The 23,396-nt window shown below is 41.6% G+C and overlaps 1 protein-coding gene across 2 annotated transcripts in view; it reads right to left on the bottom strand.

Moving 5' to 3' along the window:
- Positions 1-23,396, bottom strand: part of LOC136437078 (ran GTPase-activating protein 1-like) — a 27,835-nt gene extending 4,439 nt beyond the window's left edge. For both annotated transcript variants that reach the window (XM_066431545.1, XM_066431544.1), the window contains exons 1-12: positions 23,150-23,396; positions 20,496-20,623; positions 17,062-17,121; positions 16,128-16,307; positions 15,260-15,394; positions 14,433-14,534; positions 13,913-13,969; positions 12,719-12,829; positions 12,323-12,422; positions 11,414-11,498; positions 9,751-9,904; positions 1,827-1,925 (exon numbers count right to left, since the gene is read on the bottom strand). In XM_066431545.1, the coding sequence (XP_066287642.1) occupies positions 1,827-1,925; positions 9,751-9,904; positions 11,414-11,498; positions 12,323-12,422; positions 12,719-12,829; positions 13,913-13,969; positions 14,433-14,534; positions 15,260-15,394; positions 16,128-16,307; positions 17,062-17,121; positions 20,496-20,623; positions 23,150-23,264 (1,326 nt within the window). In that variant the 5' untranslated portion in view covers positions 23,265-23,396. The remainder of the gene's footprint in view (positions 1-1,826; positions 1,926-9,750; positions 9,905-11,413; positions 11,499-12,322; positions 12,423-12,718; positions 12,830-13,912; positions 13,970-14,432; positions 14,535-15,259; positions 15,395-16,127; positions 16,308-17,061; positions 17,122-20,495; positions 20,624-23,149) is intronic.

Raw genomic sequence — 23,396 nt, 5'->3', positions numbered from 1 at the left:
CTGTACAGTCCTGTATACACCAGTACAGTCCTGTCTCCTCCAGTACTATCCTACCTACAACATGTACAGTCTACACCAGTCCTGTACAGTCCTGTATACACCAGTACTGTCCTCAGTCTACATCATGTACAGTATACACCTGTACAGTCCTTTATGTCATACATGGGTCGCAAAAACGTTTGATACGACACTGTTCCGTGAGATACAACTTAGAACCCCGTGTGGTACAGAGAGTTATCACACGGGGTTCTAAGTTGTATCTCACGGGCTGTTACCTCGGGTGATAAGGAATACCCTGTGTTGTATTCTATATATATACACCAGTAGTCTTCTCTATGCCAGTACAGCCCTGTCTATGCCAGTACAGTCCTGTCTACCCCTGAGTACAGTCCTGTCTACACCATGTACAGTATACACCTGTAGAGTCCTGTCTACTCCTGTACAGTCCTGTCTATGCCAGTACAGTCCTGTCTACCCCTGAGTACAGTCCTGTCTACACCATGTACAGTATACACCTGTAGAGTCCTGTCTACACCTGTACAGTCCTATGCCAGTACAGTCTTGTCTACCCCTGAGTACAGTCCTGTCTACCCCTGAGTACAGTCCTGTCTACACCATGTACAGTATACACCTGTACAGTCCTGTCTACTCCTGTACAGTCCTGTCTACTCTAGTACAGCCCTGTCTACTCTAGTAGTCCTGTCTACACCATGTACAGCCCTGTCTACTCTAGTAGTCCTGTCTACACCATGTACAGCCCTGTCTACACCATGTACAGCCCTGTCTACACCATGTACAGCCCTATCTACACCATGTAGAGCCCTGTCTACACCATGTACAGCTGTCTACACCATGTACAGCCGTGTCTACACTATGTACAGCAGTGTCTACACCATGTACAGCCGTGTCTACACCTGAGTACAGTCCTATGTCAGTACAGTCCTGTATACACCAGTACAATCCTGTCTACACCATGTACAGTCTACACCTGTACAGTCCTGTCTACACCAGTACGGTCCTGTCTACACCATTTACAGTCTACACCTCTACAGTCATGTCTACACCAATAGTCTACGCCAGTATAGTCCTGTCTACACCATGCACACCCCTATGTCTACTTCATGTACAGCTCTGTCCACACTATGTACAGCCCTGCCTGTGCAGTACAGCTATGTCTACACCATGTACAACCGTGTCTACACCATGTGCATCCCCATGTTACACCATCTACACCATGTCTACATCATCCACAGTCCTGTCAACAGCAGTACAGCCATGTTTACACCATGTACAGCCATATCTACACCATGTACAGCCATGTCTACACCATGTACAGCCATGTCTACACCATGTACAGCCATGTCTACACCATGTACAGCCATGTCTACACCATGTACAGCCATGTCTACACCATGTACAGCCATGTCTACACCATGTACAGCCATGTCTACACCATGTACAGCCATGTCTACACCATGTACAGCCATGTCTACACCATGTACAGCCATGTCTACACCATGTACAGCCATGTCTACACCATGTACAGCCATGTCTACACCATGTACAGCCATATCTACACCATGTACAGCCATGTCTACACCATGTACAGCCATGTCTACACCATGTACAGCCATGTCTACACCATGTACAGCCATGTCTACACCTTGTCTGCCATTTTGTCCCAGGGTAGAGTGAGTGGCAAGCCCCCTCTCCCTCTCCGACAGTTTTGTTTGTTTTATTCAGCAGCGTTACTACAGAAGTCTATGACAAGCCTAAACCTACCCTAGCCCTACCCCTAGCTCCACCCCAAACACGAAGGTCCTTACCCCCAGTTCGTTGACCAGTAGCTGTGGCCGATCCTTCCCCAGTCCCAGAAGTCTGTCTGCAGATGGGGAGTCCAGGAACTGTTTGGCAGTGTAGGTGACCTGGGAAACAAGTACCTCCATTATTACAGGATAGACCATGATATGCATTAAAACAGTAAATAAATGCATTCAAGTTTGTAGTGGATTGCAAACTCAAAACCACTGTGAAAGGCCCGGGACCACTGCGAAAACTCCATTTTCTCCCTACCATGAAATTGAATCACATTTAGTACTTCCATGGCAGCACCCTACTGTACTGCCAAATATTGTAGAAGTTGATGGGCAAAAACTACAAATATTCAATTTGAATTTGAAAAATCTACATTCAGATTCACATTAACTTATCTGTAGCTTATTTCCAACAAATTCCCGTCATTTCGTCACATTTCCATCATTAATAAACGACAAAAACGCAAAGCACTTAAAATTTGGCTTATTTGCATATTATTTATCGGGCCCCCATTTTATAATATGCAAATAAGCCAGCGTAGAATGCTAAGAAATAATCCGAAAGACCGTTGTGGTTGGAGATCGAGCGTCATAGGAAAATCATCACAAGTGAACAAACTTCAGAACAACGGTGTTCGATCACGTGTTTGGTGGTTCGGCGGAATGTTGGACGAAATGGCGGACAAGTCAAGCGGCGGTGGGGATTGCATATACAATTTTTTTTCAAGACGTTTGCACGACACTACAAAGTCGCATCCATACGTGATGAATATTGCTGTGCAGTGTAATAAAGTAGATTCAACTAATGATGTAGAAAAATCACCAAAAACAGTGAATTTTGTTTTCTTTTCCGATCACAATATGCCCCTTTAAAATCATCATTTGATATTATATCTTGATGATGTTGACCAATCAGGAACCCTCATCTCATGATTATAAGGCTGTAATATCATTGACCAGCTACATAAACAATGTAACAAGACAGTGGTCTGTTACTAAGAATAACTGACAACTGGCTTGTACATTTACCTTAATTTATACCTTGATTATGTACAATGGTGTACATAATGCTTAGGTGTGTATTTATTAGCTTTCAAGAATAAAACATCTTAGTTTGTGAATAATGATTTACGATAATCAGGTTAATTTACTCACTTTGTCATTGGTGATTACTTTGTCAGCGTTCATAGAAATATAAACCTGTGAGTGAATGAGCGAATGAGGGAGTCTGACATTAACCCTTAACAGTACAAAATGAAATGTAGTGCCTATTGACTTCTGTGCCAATGAACATTAACCATTCATTCATTCATTAACCATTGCTCTCTTAGACCTACATTTGTACAATCATGTATGTTCCTGTACAATTGTTCTCTCCTACATTCTCACATATCATCACTACAAAATTCTTGTACCACCTTCCTTTCTGATCCTGAAATACAATAAATAATACTGATTAGAAATATCATCTTTTTCTATCTTCAAGCTCAAATCAAGAACATCCCTGGCCAGCAACTTACTCCTCAAGATGATGATGAAGATATCCTCTGTAACTTGACGTGTGTTAATGATGATTGCAGTCTACTAGCAATAGTGGCATCAATAGCCTATCAATTAGGTTAGAAGACATGGAATTTGGAAGTGACAGGTTTGAGTTTTGGACGAGCTGCCTAGGCAAGAAAGGCACTTGACATGCACCCGGGTGACTTCAGTTGGGGAAGTGTCACAATGGTACTGAACTCACCAGCTGCAGGTCCCTGCCTTCCAATCATGCCAAATATCAACCCATGTCTTATACCTAAACCACAATACATATATTACTTGATGAATAAAAAAATTCTTTTTTTTTGGTCAAACGTATCTACTGATACATGCTCAACAGACCTGAAATAGACATGTAAGGAACTTGTAGATTGTAGGTAAGATACAAACAATTTGCAATGTCACAGGGTGGAAACTTTCAGGGTCGGTGTTGTCAATCAAATCTAAGCAAACAAGGAATCTCAAATCTTTTGGTTTTTGCGAGTTTCTTGTTTTCTTCATTAGGCCACAGCAAGTAAATCTTATGGATGACATCAGCACGCGCATTGATTTTTGCATGATTTCGAAATAAAAAAACAAGTTTTTTTTGCCCTTCGGCAATGGTCAATATACCAAAAATGGGGCAATATGTCGCAAACGTCCACCACTTCCCTCGCAAAAACGTTCTAGATGCCATGAAAAGGCAGGTGCACATGTAGGAATAGTGAAACATCCATACAAACGTGCTGTACAATTATTGTGTATGCAAGCTGTAATAAGACTTACAGGAAGACATAGTGCAGCACTCTTACCAAACTTGTAATCGGATTGTAGTCTGTAATTGCTGTGCCATTATTGTCAACAAGGTGTAATGAATGAAGTGAACTACTAGCAAATCCGATAACAGGGTCAGATGAAGTAACTGATGTAATGGGGTTGAAGTAGACCATCGTCTAGTTGTCTGAAAAGACGAGGGATTTCTGAGGCACACCAATTCAGTCAGACAGTCAGAGCAGAGAGAACTTCAGTTGAGACTACTGCGAGTTGTGACAAAGCGAGCAGAGCCAGCATTATGTAGTCATGGTCACTGTCTGCCTCATGACTCAGGAGACTCATGTGCCCAGTCAGGAGACTCATGTGCCCAGTGTAGGGGAAACCTTGTCTCTACGTTCTTGATGTGCTATACAAACCCGGATCTAATTCAACAGTGATTTTAATGTTGACATCAGCGTTAGTTAATGTTTTATTGAATACAGGGATAAAAGACTTGCTGGTTAAAATATTTATCGTTTCAATTCTTCTTACATGTTTTATGGTATTCAACTTTGAAAATGTGGATAACTTTTTTTTTTGCCCGCCTTTTTTTTCGCCTGCGTGCACTAAATTTGGAGTCTGCAGAGGATGTCCATAAAGTTTACTTGCTGTGGCCTTATTGAGAATGTCTTGCTGATTCTGCCTGGTGTTTCCCACTGGCTCTCATAAGGTAACAGACATACATACATGTATACACGTAGCAGGAAATTGAAGAAATGATGTAAGTAGTAGTATTCAGTATTAAATCATACTGCTGCAGGGTTCCCTGACGCAGGGGTTGGCAGCAGTTGGCCAGTCTTCACACACCGCCACCAAGCGGCTCTGTCCAGCGGGTCCACGTTGGTGAGGCCGCACTCTTTAATGTCCTTCTTTACACACTCAATCAAAGATTTCTTTGGTCTACCATGACCTCTGTTGCCCGGTAACTGCAGTTTTGTGATAGTGCTGATGCAGTCACTAGCTCTTGCCACGTGTCCGTACCACCGGAGACGATGTGACCGCAGCACCGAAAAAATGATGTAACCTATTCTGAAACCTTTGACCTAATTTCCCGTCAATATCCCCAACACATGTAGACATCTGCCAGTCAACTGCATTAAAAAACTACAGACTCACATACTAGTACATACATACATACAAACAAACAAACAGACAGACAAACAAAATCAGCACATGGAGGGACACAATCATGTAATTACCACACTGCAATATTTATCTGCACATATGTAAAATCAGGAACAGTAATTTACAATTACAGAGTACATTGTGCATGATATGCAATACATGCTGTATGTACATGTATGACTGTATGTAAAAATACTAAAATCAAACACTAATAAAGTCTCAGATGATTGTTACTATTTGACAACATAATGTGTTACAAAGGTACATGTAATGCAACATCAATTTTCACAACAACACAGTTTAGTGTATCAAAAAAGGAAAAATCTGTTTAAAACCTGTCCAGAAAATGTAAGTAGGTGCACACAAATAATTACACAATCATGACTATCACCATTAAAATGTGTGGATACTAGAAAGACTACGATACAGTTACATGTACCTGAGATTTAGGTTTTTACCAAAATATCAACACAGCTTTGGAAAACAGCTTAACACTTCATTCATCACCTCAGCATACTTGACTGAAATATTGCAACTCTTCCTACCCCCCCCCCAAAGAAAATAGAGGGGAACAATGAAGAACAACTCTGTGCAGTTGAAACCAAAAGGCCCTTGACTTGCAATGTACATAATGTCATTAATTATACCATCACTAAATTGTTGAAAAGTCAGTCACGAAATTGAAAAATTAAAACCTTATTCAAGTTGGGGATTCTCATTGCAACAATATTTGCTAAAAGACCATCATGAAAGTTATTCTTCTGTTCTGTGTGCATGATAGAATATCCCTAACTTAGGCTTGTCTAAACTAATTTACACACACAGCACAGTATGTTCACACATACACGTACACATGTACATGTAGTCTGCCCTGCAGAATGTTCATAGTGTCCTATACACACATTCAGTCCTAAATTTCAAGCTAAACGCAAGTCATACAAGGAATGAACATAGCCTGGTACCCATCCTATTCTAGCTCTGGTTGGCTACCTCTGATGGCTTCAAAATATGTAGTCCTACATGTACACCTGTCCCCAATGCCTAACGTGAAACATGTGGTCCTTATGCACTGCATGGCTCAAATTTTCTCAGAAACAGTGCACTTACTATCCAAATTTCCGAATGCTTGATGGAACCATGTTAACATACATGTACCATTACAAGGACTGTGTGCTTCAGGTCCAATCAGATTGCTTTCCTCTCTTTTAGGCGAATATTGAAATGCCAGTTGTCTCAACAAGGGAAATGATCATAAGCTAACTAAAAAGCTAGCCAGAGCTATTGAAGAGTGAATCTAAGGCCTGAGGACAATCTTTTCTAGGTCCCACCTTTCTTGTGATCTACTCTAACATGGAGTGTGAAATTGTCTTAAAGACCCAAGGCTAGGGTTCCTGAGGCGTGTCAAGACAAGGCAAGCTTTCCCATCACCTCTGTCAAGTCTTCCGTCTCATTAGGCTGCAGAAATAAGAAAGGAGCGCTCAATTATGGGTCTTTATTTAGATGTTGCAATCAAAGACTTCACACAAACATAAGTTTTTATTTGATAATTTAGGAGAATAAAGATTGCAATTAAACATGGGTCATTACTCAGAAGTTATAATCAAACGGAGGTAGATTACACTCAAATGTGGGGTTTTCATCCAAAATGTTACAATGAAACCGACATGTATTGTACTCAAACATGAGTCTATATAATATATTCAGATGTTTTATTGAATCAAAAGGCTTAGATTGAACTCAAACAAGGGTCTTTATTCGTATGTTCTACTCAAAAGGACTTGGATTGAACTCAAGCCTGGGTCTTTTTGCAGATGTTGTAATTAAAAGCATGTGAATTGGACTGACACATCATGGGTCTTTATCTAGATGCTATAAATACATAATCAGAACTTGGATTAAATATTATGTTATAATTACAAGGATGTGAATTGCACTTGCATCTTTTGTCAGATGTAAAATAATCAGAGAAACAGACATGTCCTCAAATGTGACTTAATACTTAGATGTGATGATCAGGAAAGAAATGACAGTTGCAATGGGAAAGCACACACAGGAAGAAAGTCGTAACTAAAATCCTCCCACTTAGTTACACAGTGGTCGTCATTCGAGAGTACTATACGTCCTTTTCATCTAATGGCTAACCATCCTTTTTATCCACACTGCTGCCAAAAGTATAATAACCCCCATAGAAACTCCCCAAGTAGTATGGTGATGGTCACACAGTATGAAAATTAGGGGTAAAAAAACCTAATAACTGTGTACATGTTTGGCTCTGTTACTTTCTTTAACACCAGAGGACACTCAAAGACACCTGTCAAACCAGCAGACAAACAGGGTGCTACAGAGGCATGTGTGAACCCTCACCCTACTCTCCAAGCAGAGCATGGGTTTCGGCTGGTTTTTGACGTGTTTTTAGGCGTTATTGTCGTGCTTTCTACTTTGTCATCTTTTTTTTGTCTCGCAAACCCAAGCTCTGCCGGCACTGACCTCGGGGCGGGGCAAACCTATTTATTTCCATTGAAAAAAAGGTGACAGTACTCCTCCCCGAGAACCATTAGATAATCATTAGTGGTAACAATTTTACTGCCCTGGATTATCACACATCCGGCAAATGTTGAGCGGCATTCACCAGGCCGCGCCGGTCCCCCGCTGACTGCCCTATTCATGCGACAGGCTGGTGTCCACGATCTCGGGCCGGCATGATCATTGATAGCATCATAACGTACATTTCCATTGGAAACCTCACAAGAAAAATACAATGATGCATGAACAAGACAAATAAAATAAATATGTATTACGTATTAACTTGAACTGCATTACTAGTAATTATTATTATCATTATCTCAGGCATCGTTAAATGGATTATGAACGGGAACACGTGCCTTGTTTACGTTACATGCGGTTACCAATGCCGCCGCTCGCTGTGTTCAGATTGGACGGAACTTTTCAACAACACCAGCGAAATTGGCGACGGAGTGCTACCAACAGAGACTAAAAAATCCCCACGACACCAGAGGACTGTACAAATTTTTGTGTTCTTTGTTCTTTGATGTTTTTTGGATGGTGTAAATGAAGTACGGTCACGATAGGCAAGTCATTTGCTGACGGACATGAAGCGACTTTCCAACATGGCGTCCTGATTCGGTTTTGTATGTAACGTTATTTGTGGGTAGTAGTTTGGAGACTTTTTGAGATTCAACGATATCCTCCCACTACAGCATGGCATTTCCGCAGTGGGGATTAAAAATGAGAGAATCTATGGCTATTTCGGGCTGTACATCGTCTTTTGGTACGGCGGCCCAAATGGCCTGGATCGTAGTTGAGTATCGTGGAGACTTTGTAAACTCCAGATGTCTTTGGTTGCACGTTGAGCTATTATTTTCATACGAAAGTAATTGCAGCTAGCCAAGGAGTAGGGGAAGCGTAAGAACATGGCATGAAAACATGGCCACGACCGATAGACTGAGGATTATGTCCATGGTGAGACTGGGCCGGAAATTCTGTGGCGCGTGGGGAGGGAATCCCGTGCCTGGCCGGGCACGCTTCGCACTAACTTGTGAAACGCTTGTTATGTGTTGGAGTGATTAGGTTTATTAGGCATTGAAGCTTCCGTCTGCCTGCAGAGCTTGGGTTTGCGACACAACAAAAACGATGACAAAGTAGAAGGCATGACAAAAACGCCTAAAAACACATTAAAAACCAGCCGAAACCCTAGCTCTGCTTGGAGAGTACCCTCACCCTGCCTTTTGGAACCCAATAGGTATTGCATGACCATAGTAATCTAAATTTCACAGCAGGGAGAAGTGTTGAGCTTTGCAGATAGTCATGTTAGGCTACAAACATACGGAGGCTGATGAACAAGTTTGTGGCCTCGCCCAGAAATAAGGTGCATAACTGAAATATCGGGTATAATTGTAAGTATAAAGCAACTTAAGAATGTCTACTATAATTAACATCGTTGACCGTGATCATCCCTTTGCAGGTAACACCCCGAGTAACGTTAGAGGCGAGAGAAGGAAACACCATGGACAGTTGAGCTGCTACCTGACGTTGCCGGGTCAACTTGCTCTGCTGAAAGTCAGATACCTGCTTCTTTCATACTCATAGTTGAAATACAAACAAGGGAATCCTCATCATACATTTTGACAATATTCCTAAAGATTTCATAGCATAAGAAACATGACCGACACAGCTCTGTTCATGGTTCACCATGATTGATTGTTTTTCACACCACTTACATGTACATCTATTGATTTTCAAAAGGACGTGTATTGGAAAGTACAATGTAATGACCACATTGATTTGAAATTTGGTAAATATTGATAAAAGGTTTCATACTATACAATGTCATGTATATAACTGTGCCCTGAAATTTGAGCTGTGCACCTTGTTTCTGGGTGAGGCCAAGAACTTATCAATCATCCCTCATACAGCAGTTGACACAAGGGCACAAGGACACAAATAAAACTCTCCTCACCTTTAGTGGAGACTGGTTTTCCCTGGTGGGAGTTATGGCCGTACCACGGACCTGCAACTCTGGGTCATCTACAGCCTCACCTTCCTCCTCCTCCTCCTCCTCACCTACTCCCTCCTCATCATCCTCATCATCAATGTCATCACCTTCATCATCACTGAAGCAGAGAGAAATAACACATTAGCTAGGTTCTTCAGCCTCCCCCTCCTCCTCCTCACCTACTCCCTCCTCATCATCCTCATCATCAATGTCATCACCTTCATCATCACTGAAGCAGAGAGAAATAACACATAAGCTGGGTTCTACAGCCTCCCCCTCCTCCTCCTCACCTACACCCTCCTCATCATCAATGTCATCTCACCTACTCCCACCTCATCATCCTCATCATCAATGTCATCACCTTCATCATCACTGAAGCAGAGAGAAATAACACATTAGCTGGGTTCTTCAGCCTCCCCCTCCTCCTCCTCACCTACTCCCTCCTCATCATCCTCATCATCAATGTCATCACCTTCATCATCACTGAAGCAGAGAGAAATAACACATTAGCTGGGTTCTACAGCCTCCCCCTCCTCCTCCTCACCTACTCCCTCCTCATCATCAATGTCATCTCACCTACTCCCACCTCATCATCCTCATCATCAATGTCATCACCTTCATCATCACTGAAGCAGAGAGAAGTAACACATTAGCTGGGTTCTTCAATATATACATGTAGCCTCTGATGCAGGGCTGTCTCCAGTACCCGTCTGTCCGTCCTAGGACAAACATTTGCTTGTCGGGACGGACAAAATTTAACCCCCTAAAAGATCTGAACTTCATAACATGAAAATATATTTTTCTAACAGATTTAATAAAGAAAATTGACAACATTCAATGTCAATACCAACATTCAATCAAATTTTTCTTCTGCAATTCCCCAACCATAAATTCATGGTTTATGCCTTCCAAGGCCAAAATTCCATGGATCCTAGGGCCCGGGTTCGATCCAAGAGGTCTGACATGTTGTAAGGGATTGCATTTGTCATTTCGAATGGTGACGTAAAACCGACGGCCCCGTGTATGAGGGATCTTCAGGCATTAGCCTCAAGCATCAAACCTCTGCACGTAAAAGAACCCAACACACTTATCGAGAAGAGTAGGGGTGACCCGCTGTGCCTACAAAGATACCCCACCCCCACCAATGAGTGGAGCAGACATCCCTGCACGGATGGAACATTTATAAACAAGGCAAACAGATCCAGAGAGATGGCAGACTTCACCCCCTTGTACCAATGCTGCTTTGTGACCCTTGCAGTCCCACAGACAAGAGGAGTCCTCCTTTTTGTTCTAAACCATCATGACCCTCCCTTAGATCGTGAAATGTGCACTAGAAAAATATGAAAACATTGCTGATTTGTGTTTATAACTGCACTTTTGTGTATAGTTTACAAATTTCATGTAAAATTCATGTCAACATGGAATTTTACATATGCCATGTGTTACTTATGAGTCTGGACCTGAACCTGAATCCCTGGTCTTCATTCCGGTCCTGAACCAGAACATGGGTTTAGGTATGCAGCACTTGATTTTGTGGTACAATGTAGATACATGTAGGTTTAAAAATGTGACAAGAAAACTTAGCAAACATTTCAAGATTTACAGTAGTTGTATTCCCACTCCTTACCTGAGAGAAGCCAGCACATCCACCATGTCAAAGGCCTCCAGTGTTCCAGACAGCTCCTCTATTCCCTCCTCTCCCAACTGGTTTCCTACAGAAGACAGCAGTAACAATATGTGAATTTGGCATCAAACATTCAAAGGTACAGCCCCAAGTATATATACACAATGTATATAAGAGGGATTTAAGCATTAGCCTCAGCAAAATATCTAGAAGAGTTGGGTGCACTTGGTCAAAAATGTGCACCGTAGCGGAGCCGCATTGCGCTACTACTAGCTACTTTACTTTTATGTCAGTGTAATGTTAAAAAATTTATGTTTCTACATGCAATGGATAAATGGATAGTGAAAGAAAAAAGTACAGTAGAAATCGATTTTTTGCAAAGCCTATTTGTCAGCTCAATTACCCGGCTTTGCCAATTACGAGGTGTAAGCTCAAACTGACCTGACTGAAACTACGGGGGTGGGGGATGGACAGTACATCAAATGCAATGACACAAAAAATACAAACACGGTCATATTCAACCATTTTGAATCTGCAAAATAGTCAATGTTACACTTTACTTCACTCCACATGCTGGAAGAAAAACTATCACTGACTTCGCAGAGGATTATCAATTTGTTACGTGCCATATCGGCCGAATCCATGGGTTAACAAACATTTCACAGTACATGTGCGGTACAATTAAACTTTCATCACACATGTAGCATTGTTGTGCATACGATTTCCCAACATACATCGTTGTGAACATCACTGTCTAATAATTTTTACATGACTATATTCATCATGAAGAGAGCCTTCAGCTGATACCACACTTGTAGGAAGAAAATTAATATTTCTCAAGATTCTATATTTCTACATTTAAACTGACCAGAAGTGACCAATCTCATTGAATGTTGCTTCATAAGTACTTACCGTTCAGGTCCAGTTTCTTCAGGTGTTCTTTGCCCTCCACAGCCTCTGCTACTGAGATGGCAGCATCCTTCCGGATTTCATTGTAAGACAGGATCAACTCCTACAACGGCAAGAAAAACTACTGTGAACATTTCAAAATTTACGGATTACATCTGATTTAACTTTAATGATAAACATATACTATGAACATATATTATTATACATACATGGTAGAGTGAAAGTAGTTTTATGATTTGGGTCCCTTCGTGTCTCTATCAGGTCTGTGATTTTGGCGGATTGCGATCTCTACCCTTACATATAGCTATGTTCAAATCTATCATTCCAAGGCTATTTTTACATCTTCTTATCAGTTTCAAAGGAACAGACAGTTACAGAATGAAGGGGTGTTTGCCTGACCTTGAGGTGCTGATTACTGCTGATGACCTTGGCTATGGCCTCTGCTCCGCCCGACCTCAGCAGGCAGTCCCCAAAGTTGATGACCTCCACATTAGTCATGTTGGGAAGAGCCTAAAACAATAGGCCGGGTGAACAACACTTACATGTGATAATTGAGTTAGACATTTATTTCTGATTAATACAATAACAAAGTTAAAGCCACATCAATTTTTACAACCGGTTTCCAGATATTACTAGTAATAGTAAACGAATCCATTTTACTCCAACTGACTGAGTGTACATGTACCAATATACACACTTTAACCTCAGAATTTAATTTATAATCTTTCAGTTTACTTTTTTTCCAGATCCGACAACCAACAATAAGCCAGCGTGGCCTTAGGCCATTTCTCTGTGCCACAACCAAATAACAGAAATAAGCAGAATCTACATTTGCAAATAAAATATGATAAAAGGTAATCTTGTAAGCCTTGAAATAAATAAACTTTCAGGACCTGGTATCTGATACAAGAATAGATGAACCATAAAATTATTAGGAAATGCAATCACATGAGTTTGGCAGGTATTGTCTGCCATGCTGGATTATTAAACCTGAATCTTCTCAGGTCAATCTGAATTTGGCATATGTACAATAATGTACTTACAATTTCTTCAATGTTTAACCAACACCATATTGTATATAATGATGTCTGCATGTAAGTGTAGCTGCATGTGCTGTCAAAAATAGTGGAACATCTAACTGACATAATTCTGCAGGTCACAATATCCTGTTTATCTAGCAGATTTCCCGCCTTTTGTATCACGCACATGTGCACTAGGTTCCAGGGGCCAAGACCCCGGATGTAGATGTAGTTTCCTATCTGTGAAGAAAGTTCTTTGTTCTGTAAATATACACGTGGGTTTGTAGATGTGTGTGTGTTGTGAATCTTTCCCTAGTTTAAAGAGATTAACATATTATTTATCCTTCACCCTTAAAAAAGATGTGTCTTTAGAGATCTCCAATGCAACATCCCCCATGCAGTATAATGCAAATCTAAACTTTGCATACCTGGGAGTGCTGCACTAGAGATTTCTCAAAGTCAAACACACAGCTATTTTGTATTGTTGTAGTGGCAGGTAAACATGTATGGACCCTGGCAGATACAAATGTAAATGTTAAAGGGGGCTACGAAGTTGTCTGGGGCTACCTCTCACCTTGGCCATGGATTCTGCACCTTTCTCCGTGAAGATGTTGTCATTCAAGTTCACAACCTAAAAAAATCAGACAACATTTAAAACAGAAGCATACCTTAGAAAAGAGTCATAACTCTGCAACAAGAGAACAATAGTAGGTACTAGTATATGATACTATTTTAGACTATAATCTAGATTTGTCTGTCTTGAATTGCATTGCATGCAGTACTGTGGTTGGTCAACAGCAAATGCAAAACACTGTAAAAGCCTTTGTCCCCAGGCCCTGTCCTACTGGTAAATAACGACCAAGGCAATTTAAATCAATATTACAGTTTTCATTCTGCAACACTTAAGTACACGTAGGGTCTACAAAGCTCCAGAGGTGGCTGGAAAGAGTAGAAATAGACAGATAAATGCCAGAGCAGTTAGCTGAACTCAATGTCCGACTGTTATCTGTCTACTTGGCTATTTCTACTCTTTCCAGCCACTGCTGGAGCCTGGTAGAGGCTAACACCTGACCTCCACACAGCAGTTTACCCACCCTGAGGTTCTTGTTCTCTGAGAAGGCCTCGGCCAGGGCAGTGATGCCCTGATGCTGGATACCGTTCTGAGGCATGGACACTTCTTCTAGAGTTCCTATGATCTGGAATATACATGTACAACAACAATGAAAACATGGGCAACAAAGAAGGAAAATGTAGAATTAAGCACCAACACCTACCCACATACTGGCACTTTTGCATTAATTATACAAATTAGGAATTCATTAATAATTGGTATCTATTGATGTTCCACTTGCCATAAGTAAACTACATATATATTATGTTACATGTATTTGAGTCTTATAATAATGGAAAACACAGCAACTATAGATTTTCCTTATCAATTATGCAAATAAAGTCCCAATTAGAATCATTTGCACTTCATCTCTTTCGAAGATACCTGCATACTAAATATCATGGAAATCCGTAGTTCAATTGTTCAGTTATTCTCCTTAGAAGATTTTCACAATAGCGCCCCTGCAGTTTCAGAGCAAGATGCTAAGAGGCTCAAACCTACACCATTTCTCTATTTCATCACAAGCTATCTGCCACCAAAAAAGCAAGACCATAGCACGTCCAGGTCAAAAGACACAAAAACGGAAGTTCTGCTGCAGCACCAAGGTCACATACAAGGGGGCACAAAATCGACTTTGAATTTTGGCTTCCCAACACCTGCCCATATACCAAATATCATTGTAATCCATTAAGAGGTTCTTGAGTTATGCTGACTATAGTAGTCCGGAAACACAAACACAGACACAGACAGAAACCCACACAGACACACACACACAAACTATATCTCAATTTTTCATGGAGATAAAAACACCTTGAAGGCCTTGGACAGAGCCTTAGCTCCAGGGTTCTCCAGTCTGTTTCTCCCAGAGATGAACACCTTCAGTGCGAGTGGTTTTCCCTCTGCACTGCTGGCTGTGTGGCACTCTATCAGTGCTTCCGACAAAATCTGAAACACAATAGTGTTAAAACTGGAGCTTTCTGTACATTTGAAGTACAATGTGACATAAAGCAGAGTTTTACAGTACCTTCCTAATTCAGATTATATTTCTTTGTTACCCATACAAATGGAAAGTAAATACTGCTCTGCCAAATATGTTTTGGAACAGGAAAAAAACTGAATCTAAAGTAAACTACTGATTTCTACAATGTACTTTTACATCAGTAGTCGCAATGAGAGTAATGCACAGTAACACTTAGTGTACTACATACTGTATGTTATAATAATTTGTCATAACATTTTCAGTTTCAGCGAGGCTAAAACAAAATCGAAGGCTGACAAGGATCTTCACTATCTGTCCTTTTCATCACAAAAAAGCAGACTTTTGTACCAAGTCTGTGTTTACACAAGCTCTCTGGTGGAGGTTAATGACCCCCTCACCTAGGGGGCGTCTAGCCAACAATGGCCTCCAGACCATGGCAGAGAGAGTAGTAAGCAATGTCATCTGTGGTTGGGAGTTGGTCGGCAAGGTTGCCAGTAATAGTCTTAAAAAATTCGACAAATCAAACTTGGTCATAGCCTAACCTTCCTAAATGCGATCAGAGGAGGGAACTAGAACTAGGAATTCGGATACAAGGGATTCCAGGCTACTCCCAACCCTCCGTCGAGCTTAGGTGGGGTTTGGTTGGGAGTCATGGGAAGGTCCTGAAGGTGTGACAGGGACTATAAACATGTAACTTACCTGCCCCCCTCCCACACCCAGACCGTTGTTGTTGAGTTTCAGCATTTCCAGCGTGTACACAGCCTTGCTGGTCAGGAGTCCACGACAAGCCTTAACTCCATCAGGACCAAAGGCATTGTCACTTAGGTCCAGCTCTACAAGATGGGCGTTTGCAGAAATGACTGCTCCACCAAGGCTTTCCTAGAGTTAAAATAGTACAAGAAAAATTCTATATTAGATGTGCTATTTATTCATCTTTTTGTTTATTTATTTATGCATTCATTTTGTTTGGCTGACAAGGAAATACATACAGCCAATGCAAGCTTGCCCAACTAGCCATTTGATGTGGTATTGATTGATTATGACGATTGTTATTGATATTAAGGTGTCACATGCACACATTTTCCAGTGGTAATGTTGATAGTGGTATCATACCAGTATGAGTGGTATCACACTGATCGGATGGTGGTATCATACCAGTGCTGGTGCTATCACACCAGTGATGGAGGAATCACACCAGTATGAACCATGAAAGGTACAGGAGGGATGATGATCTCAGACATCAGTGGCAGCGGGATCATACCAACAGTTAAGATCAACATTTTCAGGGATCGGTGACACATGCATGGAGTTTGACAGGAGAGGGGGACACCAATTAGGGTGGATCACACCAGACATGTAGAAAACTTCACACTTCACACCAAGAACATTGGGATCATCCTGGTGGGATCGTACCAGTAAGGATCCTACTGGTTAGAGCCAAAGATGGAGTGACCTCTCCATGGCGTGGCACACCTCAGCAGGGTTACAGAATAGAATTATGCCCATCTGATCACACTAATGGAGTAGAAATTAGCACTATTCAAGGGAACTCTAATGTCCATTAACTAGAATGAATCCTGCTGATTCAGCAGTTTTCTAAGAATGCATTGTGTATTGGTAACATTACACTCACCAGAGAGGGTGGGATCTCTGACCGCAGTCTTCCTGTGAACATGTCACTCCATAGCGCCCTCTGAACGCAAAAGATAAACACAATTAAGACTAATGCATAATCAACAATTATACATTTTCAATATAGCCAGGCCATCCTCTACCCATTCCAGTGGAAGTATGTTCCACCTAAGCTGATTTAGTACATGTACTATCATTCAACAGGAATACCCTATTTTTTTCAGATTCAGGGTTAGGATTGGCTGACTAGGCTCATCTCCACCCAGAGATGTTTGAATACATAAATTCTGGTAAACCTTACTTAAACATTTCATTTCATTTTGATGATACAAAGAATACAACAATACAATGGCATTTTGTTAAATATCTGTAGCCCATTAAATGCAGGTTACTTGATGTACACAATCATATAAAACACGTGAACATTCCCAAAGTCAAAATATAGTTGCTATGGACTAGCTATCCCCCAGGGTCCCTAACAACTAGCTATCCCCCAGGGTCCCTAACAACTAGCTATCCCCCAGGGTCCCTAACAACTAGCTACCCCCCAGGGTCACTTACAAACTAGCTATCCCCCAGGGCCCCTTACAAACTAGCTATCGCCCAGGGTCCCTTACAAACTAGCTACATGTGTATCCCCCAGGGTCCCTTACAAACTAGCTATCCCCCAGGGTCCCTTACAAACTAGCTATCCCCCAGGGTCCCTTACAAACTAGCTATCCCCCAGGGTCCCTTACAAACTAGCTATCCCCCAGGGCCCCTTACAAACTAGCTATCCCCCAGGGTCCCTTACAAACTAGCTATCCCCCAGGGTTCCTAACAACTAGCTATCCCCCAGGGTCCCTTACAAACTAGCTACATGTGTATCCCCCAGGGTCCCTTACAAACTAGCTATCCCCCAGGGTCCCTTACAATAGCCGGTTACTTTATCTAAAGCAACTTCCCACAAGAGTCTCTCATCCACCGGTTATATCTTACACTAACAAGCGTGTAGTTCTGTTACTGGCCATTCAATTTTTCTATGTATAATTCAAAAGATACTGGACAGTGGTAGTCTGCTACTGTGTTACATGTACATGTGTACTAGTACATGTACTTAAACATATATGAGCCAGTGTCACATTTGTTGTAGCCTTTTTCGTCATCATAGCATTTTCTGATATGCTATAAATAATAGACCCGAACATCCAAAAGGGCTTGAAAGAACTAAGATTTGTACAACAGCAGAAGTTTGTGCGACACAGCCACAACTGTTTTCAATATAAGAATGTTACTAGTAATTGGCTGTCGCCAGCCTATCATAAGACAAATATAACCAGCCAATACTACTACTACTAGTACTACAGTACTAGTACCGTATTTTCTCGATTAAAGTACGCACTTTTGAAACTTTTCAAAATCCAAAAAGTGTCTCGGGCCATCGCCAAAGCGGGGGTGCGTACTTTATTTGAGGTCACTGTCCGGACAAATCGGAGCAGAACCTCAAACCAGCCAGAACACGGACGCAGGGAGCTTCCAGTAACACCGATTCATCCATAAAACTTTTAGATAAGAATGTTGACGCATAAAAATAAAGTTGAACTTCAATCAACAACAGAAAAATAGATACGTTCCGTACACTACAAGTCATCGTACTTCAAGGCACCCGGCGCATGGATGGTTCGGGACCCAGGCGATCCCAGTGCCCAAGGACCCCGAAAAGATTCACTGGCAACGTAAGTTTATTGGAAGAAGATTTATGAACGGTAAGATTCAAAAATTATGTACACAAATTTAGTTTATTCAAAATGAATAATTATTTGTTCAAACCTTCATATAATACCACCGTTAAATGTCATGACTGCGAAGATACGTATCCACTGTATAGCGTCCTACATGTAGGTATTTTCAATATCTTTCCAAGAGTACAGAAGGCACCACTGAAATCGACGAAGATTGTTGAAGCGACATGGAAGCTACACCAGCACAACAAGTCCCGCCAAGTAGCGTTCAATCCTGGCCACGATATCCACATCTTGTTTCCAATAACCAATCCTTGTGTGAAGAAATAGCGTCGAAGATGATAAAAAAATCCTCCGGTTACTAGTTGTATCGCGGCATTAAAATTCTTGCAACAGTTCGCACAAATATCGCTAATTTATCGTCTAGAAAAACTTTCCCAGGGCAAGTTGTGGCGGCTTGTGGAAAAACTACACGTTCATCACGCCCTCAACACCTACTAGGGCACCTACTAATATTATAATGTTTGGCGGGTCGCAAAAAGCGGCTTCCCTTTATTTTCAAAAAACATGCGCGGTCCCACGTAATACATCAATCGTTTCCAATGTGCTTTTAATGAGAAAATACGCCGGCCTCGCAACCCGGAAGTGCAGACTCAGGCCGTACGTCTTTTCCGTTACTTTCACAAACTAACTTGAGTATTTCAACCTGCCATTACATGCTGTATATCGTGCGTGTAAATTTCAAGGAACTTTTTAACACTTAGTTACATATCGTTTTTACAATTTCAGGCAGAAATTAACGTCATATCAGATCTCTATCATGTACATGTAGCTCACGTATTTCAATTCAATGACTAACGGAATAGAACGTGCGCTACGAAAAGTGAAAGTTTGTACAGTACAACAATTCGAAATAATGTAACACAAAGTTTCTGAAATAATTGCGACCTCTGCGGCGTGGGGAATGCGAGCGCTGAGTAGCAGCTCAAGTCGGACAACATGTTACAAAACGTAAAGAATCCGGGTATGGCAGCATGTGCGTTTTGAACATGGGAAAAGCGGGGCGTTGCTTCTCCGCCAGGCCACCGCGCGGGCGGAAGATTGCTGGACGTCTCACGAAACTTGCATATCTCATGGCCTGTTAACTATGATAAACGACTTAAATCTCTTTTATAACAATAATTTGTGGTAGGAACTACCGTCAAGACATGTACTGGTCGGGACATTTCAACTATGGCGTCGGCCCGGAGAAGGGGTGCGTACTTTATTCAGGTTTTTGTATTTTACGTTTCAGGACCGCAAATTTCCCCAGAACTTTCCTCGAATCGGGGGTGCATACCTTAATTAGGGTGCGTACTTTAATCGAGAAAATATGGTAGTATACACAGGGTTCAATATCCTTTTTTTGTCATGAGCCTATTGGGTAACCTGAGCCAAAAGCAACATTGTGCACCGACAGTTCCAGTGCTTAGAAGATGACATATGTTGCTTAAAATCAAAATAAGCCTCTGGAGAAGGGAGACAGCAAAACTTCACAATTTCAGATTTGGCATGTATAACAGACCTACAAAATTATGTACTCCAACATGGTGCAAAGTTCTCCAATGAAAAGTCTGTATAAATGAAAGCTTTCATTGATATGGGTCCTGTTCTCACTTAAAGTAGATACCAGATACCGGTGTTAGTACCGTGTTCCTGTACTCGTGTTACTGACCTCAAATTCGGGATGTTTCTCCAGGGCAGCAGCAATAACTCTGGCTGCCTCCACACCCACGGTGTTCCCCTCCAGCCGCAGCGCCTGCAGGTCTTTACACTCCTCCACTGCCTGCACGATTTCAGCAGCTAGAATGATGTTAGAAAATACAAATTAACGTTATAAGATATCTGTGCATGTCACCAACTGTTGTATATGATTACACGTAACGGGGGGAGACCATAGTCCGTTCTCGCCAGCGCCCGTCCCCCCGTCATTTGACAGGTTTTTGTCGCTCATGACGGACAATAATTTTGCCCAACCCGTCATTTTTAATGGACAAAAATCATTGTCTAAAGATTTAGACAGAGCTTAGAATTTTCAAAAACTCCAGAGGATCAACGGAAGTTCGTGACGAGGGAAATCTAGATCATTTCTAATGCCCGCTGGTGACAACCCCAGTAACACAGAGAGCGCCGTGGTGGTTGCTAGTAATATTTGGTGGCCGCCGAAAACTCGCCGCCCTCCCCCACTACAGTTTTGGCCGGTCGCATCAGGCTGACGTTTATTTCTGTTTTGTCCCTCTCGGTTCACCGTCAGTTATTGTCATCAAAGAAGCCTTAAATTCTAAAATTCAGAAATACTCCTATAGCTATCAGGCTTTCTGTAATCTGTGTAAACAGCATAAAGTTTCAAGCCGCGGCGGCTGAGTTACATGCGCTTTCTTCCCGCAAGAAATGGTAAACAGGCATCAGATATTGTAATCCACCAATCCCAGCGCACGTCTCGTTGCGTCAAGAAAAAACGACCAATGACACTCGAGTTTCGCTACTCGCAAGATTTCAGCTAAGCGTGAATTTGCGAGATGTTAGGGGAATGGCGGGGATCGCACGACGAAGAGGCTGTTGGAAGGCTTGAATCGACAACTTTTGAATACATTGAGTACAGTTACCGGAAAAATTAACCGTGAAAAACATGGGGAAAAAAATGGGCGTCTTTATTGCGTTTTCTCAAAGTAGGGTGTCAAATTCCTTATTATGTTCAATAATTACAGGGAGCATACGGAACAAGTGTTGAAAAGTTGTGTTTTATTTTTGCCGACTTATTCTGTGTGTACTTTTTGTAGGACATAGCTGATAGGTAATAAAGTTTTGTTACATGCTAAATTTTATTTTATTTGCCGATTGTATACAACATAGAGGTGTAGCTTGTGTGTGAACATTCGATATTACCACGATGACGGCACGCCTCCCCAGAAAATCAAGCCTAAAACCCTTGTGTAATTTTTCACCGAAAGAGATGTCATTAAACTAAGCTTATTCTACCAGGTAATTTGCCCCTCAAAATGCAGGAAATAGCGTTTCAGAGGATCTAGATTTCAAAATTTTCCGGGGGAGAATACCCCCAGACACCCCTACAATGGTCACGCCTCCGGCGCGACGCCACGTGCCTTCAGTGCTCGATATGTCCTTCCCTGAAGCAAAATTGAAATGACCGTAAAAATTTTAGGCTGGCGAGAACGCTAGCTGCCATAGTCCGATAACTGTTCTAAGTAAATGCGCTTGTCTTTTGTCATCATATATTTTGCAGTGAACCCATCAAAAACAAGCTTAGATCTTGCAACAGGCATATAACTGTGATTTAAGCTGCAAATAGTTTTCATTTAGGCACTTTGGTTTTATTGCACACAAAAATCATGACAGTTTTTGGGTTTGCACTTTAGTCAGTAGGGTTCAATTTTCTGGAGTGGTCGGCGCTCTACCGGCGGGTTGACTGATTCAATCGTGTTGGGCACCTCAGCTTGGCTGCATTCGTGACGTGATGGATAAAGATGCCGGAGCAACAGGATGAACACCGCGGCGTCATTTTAACTCTGATTATCCAACTTTAAAGGCAAAGATAGTATATATTATAGGTTTGTTTTTAGAGGAAGTCTAATCAATATCCTTCCTATATGTGGTGGTATCTTTGTTGTATTCTACGATGAACAATATAGAATTTTGAAGGGCATGTTCTTGATACGTTCCCTCGTCACCCTGCACGGAAGGCGTCAAACTTGAGCAAATCATTTTAAAATCTTAATCCATTGGAGCTTACCAACTTCTACACATACTATGACTTTGTGGTGACTTATATGAAGGTTTAGTCCATAACTAGGTGTAATTATCATGTGCAGCTACCCATGCATATCTCCGAACAACGATTTTTAAAACCTTAAATTACCGGACTATGGACCTGTCGGGACTATGCACCCCCCCCCCCCCCCCCGTTTCACTATTCGGGACTATTAATTAGTATTATAAATTTCATGAATTGTATCTGATACACTAGGTATAATGTATTGGTATTGGTATAGCGCCTTGATATACACTTATCTAAGAACCTCCCAATAGTTATAAGTTAGTAGTCAATAATTCACCAAGTCACTTTTGACATTTATATTTGACGCCGCGCCGTCATAAAAACACTGCGTTGGTTTCCAATTTGGGGGAGGGGGGCACACCATGCCGGTGGGTAGAACTGCACTTATCAACATGTTTGCTGGTCTGTAATCAAATCAGGCTAACAAAAGTGGACTTTCTTTAAAGAAAGGTAACGTTATTTCTTTGTTTACCTGTTTTCTATCCTATACAACCCCACAACAGACCCACGCTACAACTTAGTACACCTCTTACCATCCTCGGCTTTGTCCAGTTTCAGCCCTCTTCCTTTAAAGCTGACCTCGTTCACTTGTTCCACTTTAGTCTTCGCCAAAAGATCGGCGACTTCCGCCACCCCTGGTTCGGCCATATCGCTCGGAGCGTCCGCGGGAGGAATGCAAACCGGGCTCTGCTTCAAGACCTACGGAAAATTCTTGGGTTGCGAAGAACGTGAGCGCAAAAAATATATGGCGGCCAACTTTTTGAAAACAATCTCGTACTT

Source organism: Branchiostoma lanceolatum, chromosome 6 (assembly GCF_035083965.1).
Source record: "Branchiostoma lanceolatum isolate klBraLanc5 chromosome 6, klBraLanc5.hap2, whole genome shotgun sequence".
NCBI lineage: Eukaryota > Metazoa > Chordata > Leptocardii > Amphioxiformes > Branchiostomatidae > Branchiostoma > Branchiostoma lanceolatum.
This window is presented reverse-complemented; position numbering and strand designations above follow the sequence as displayed.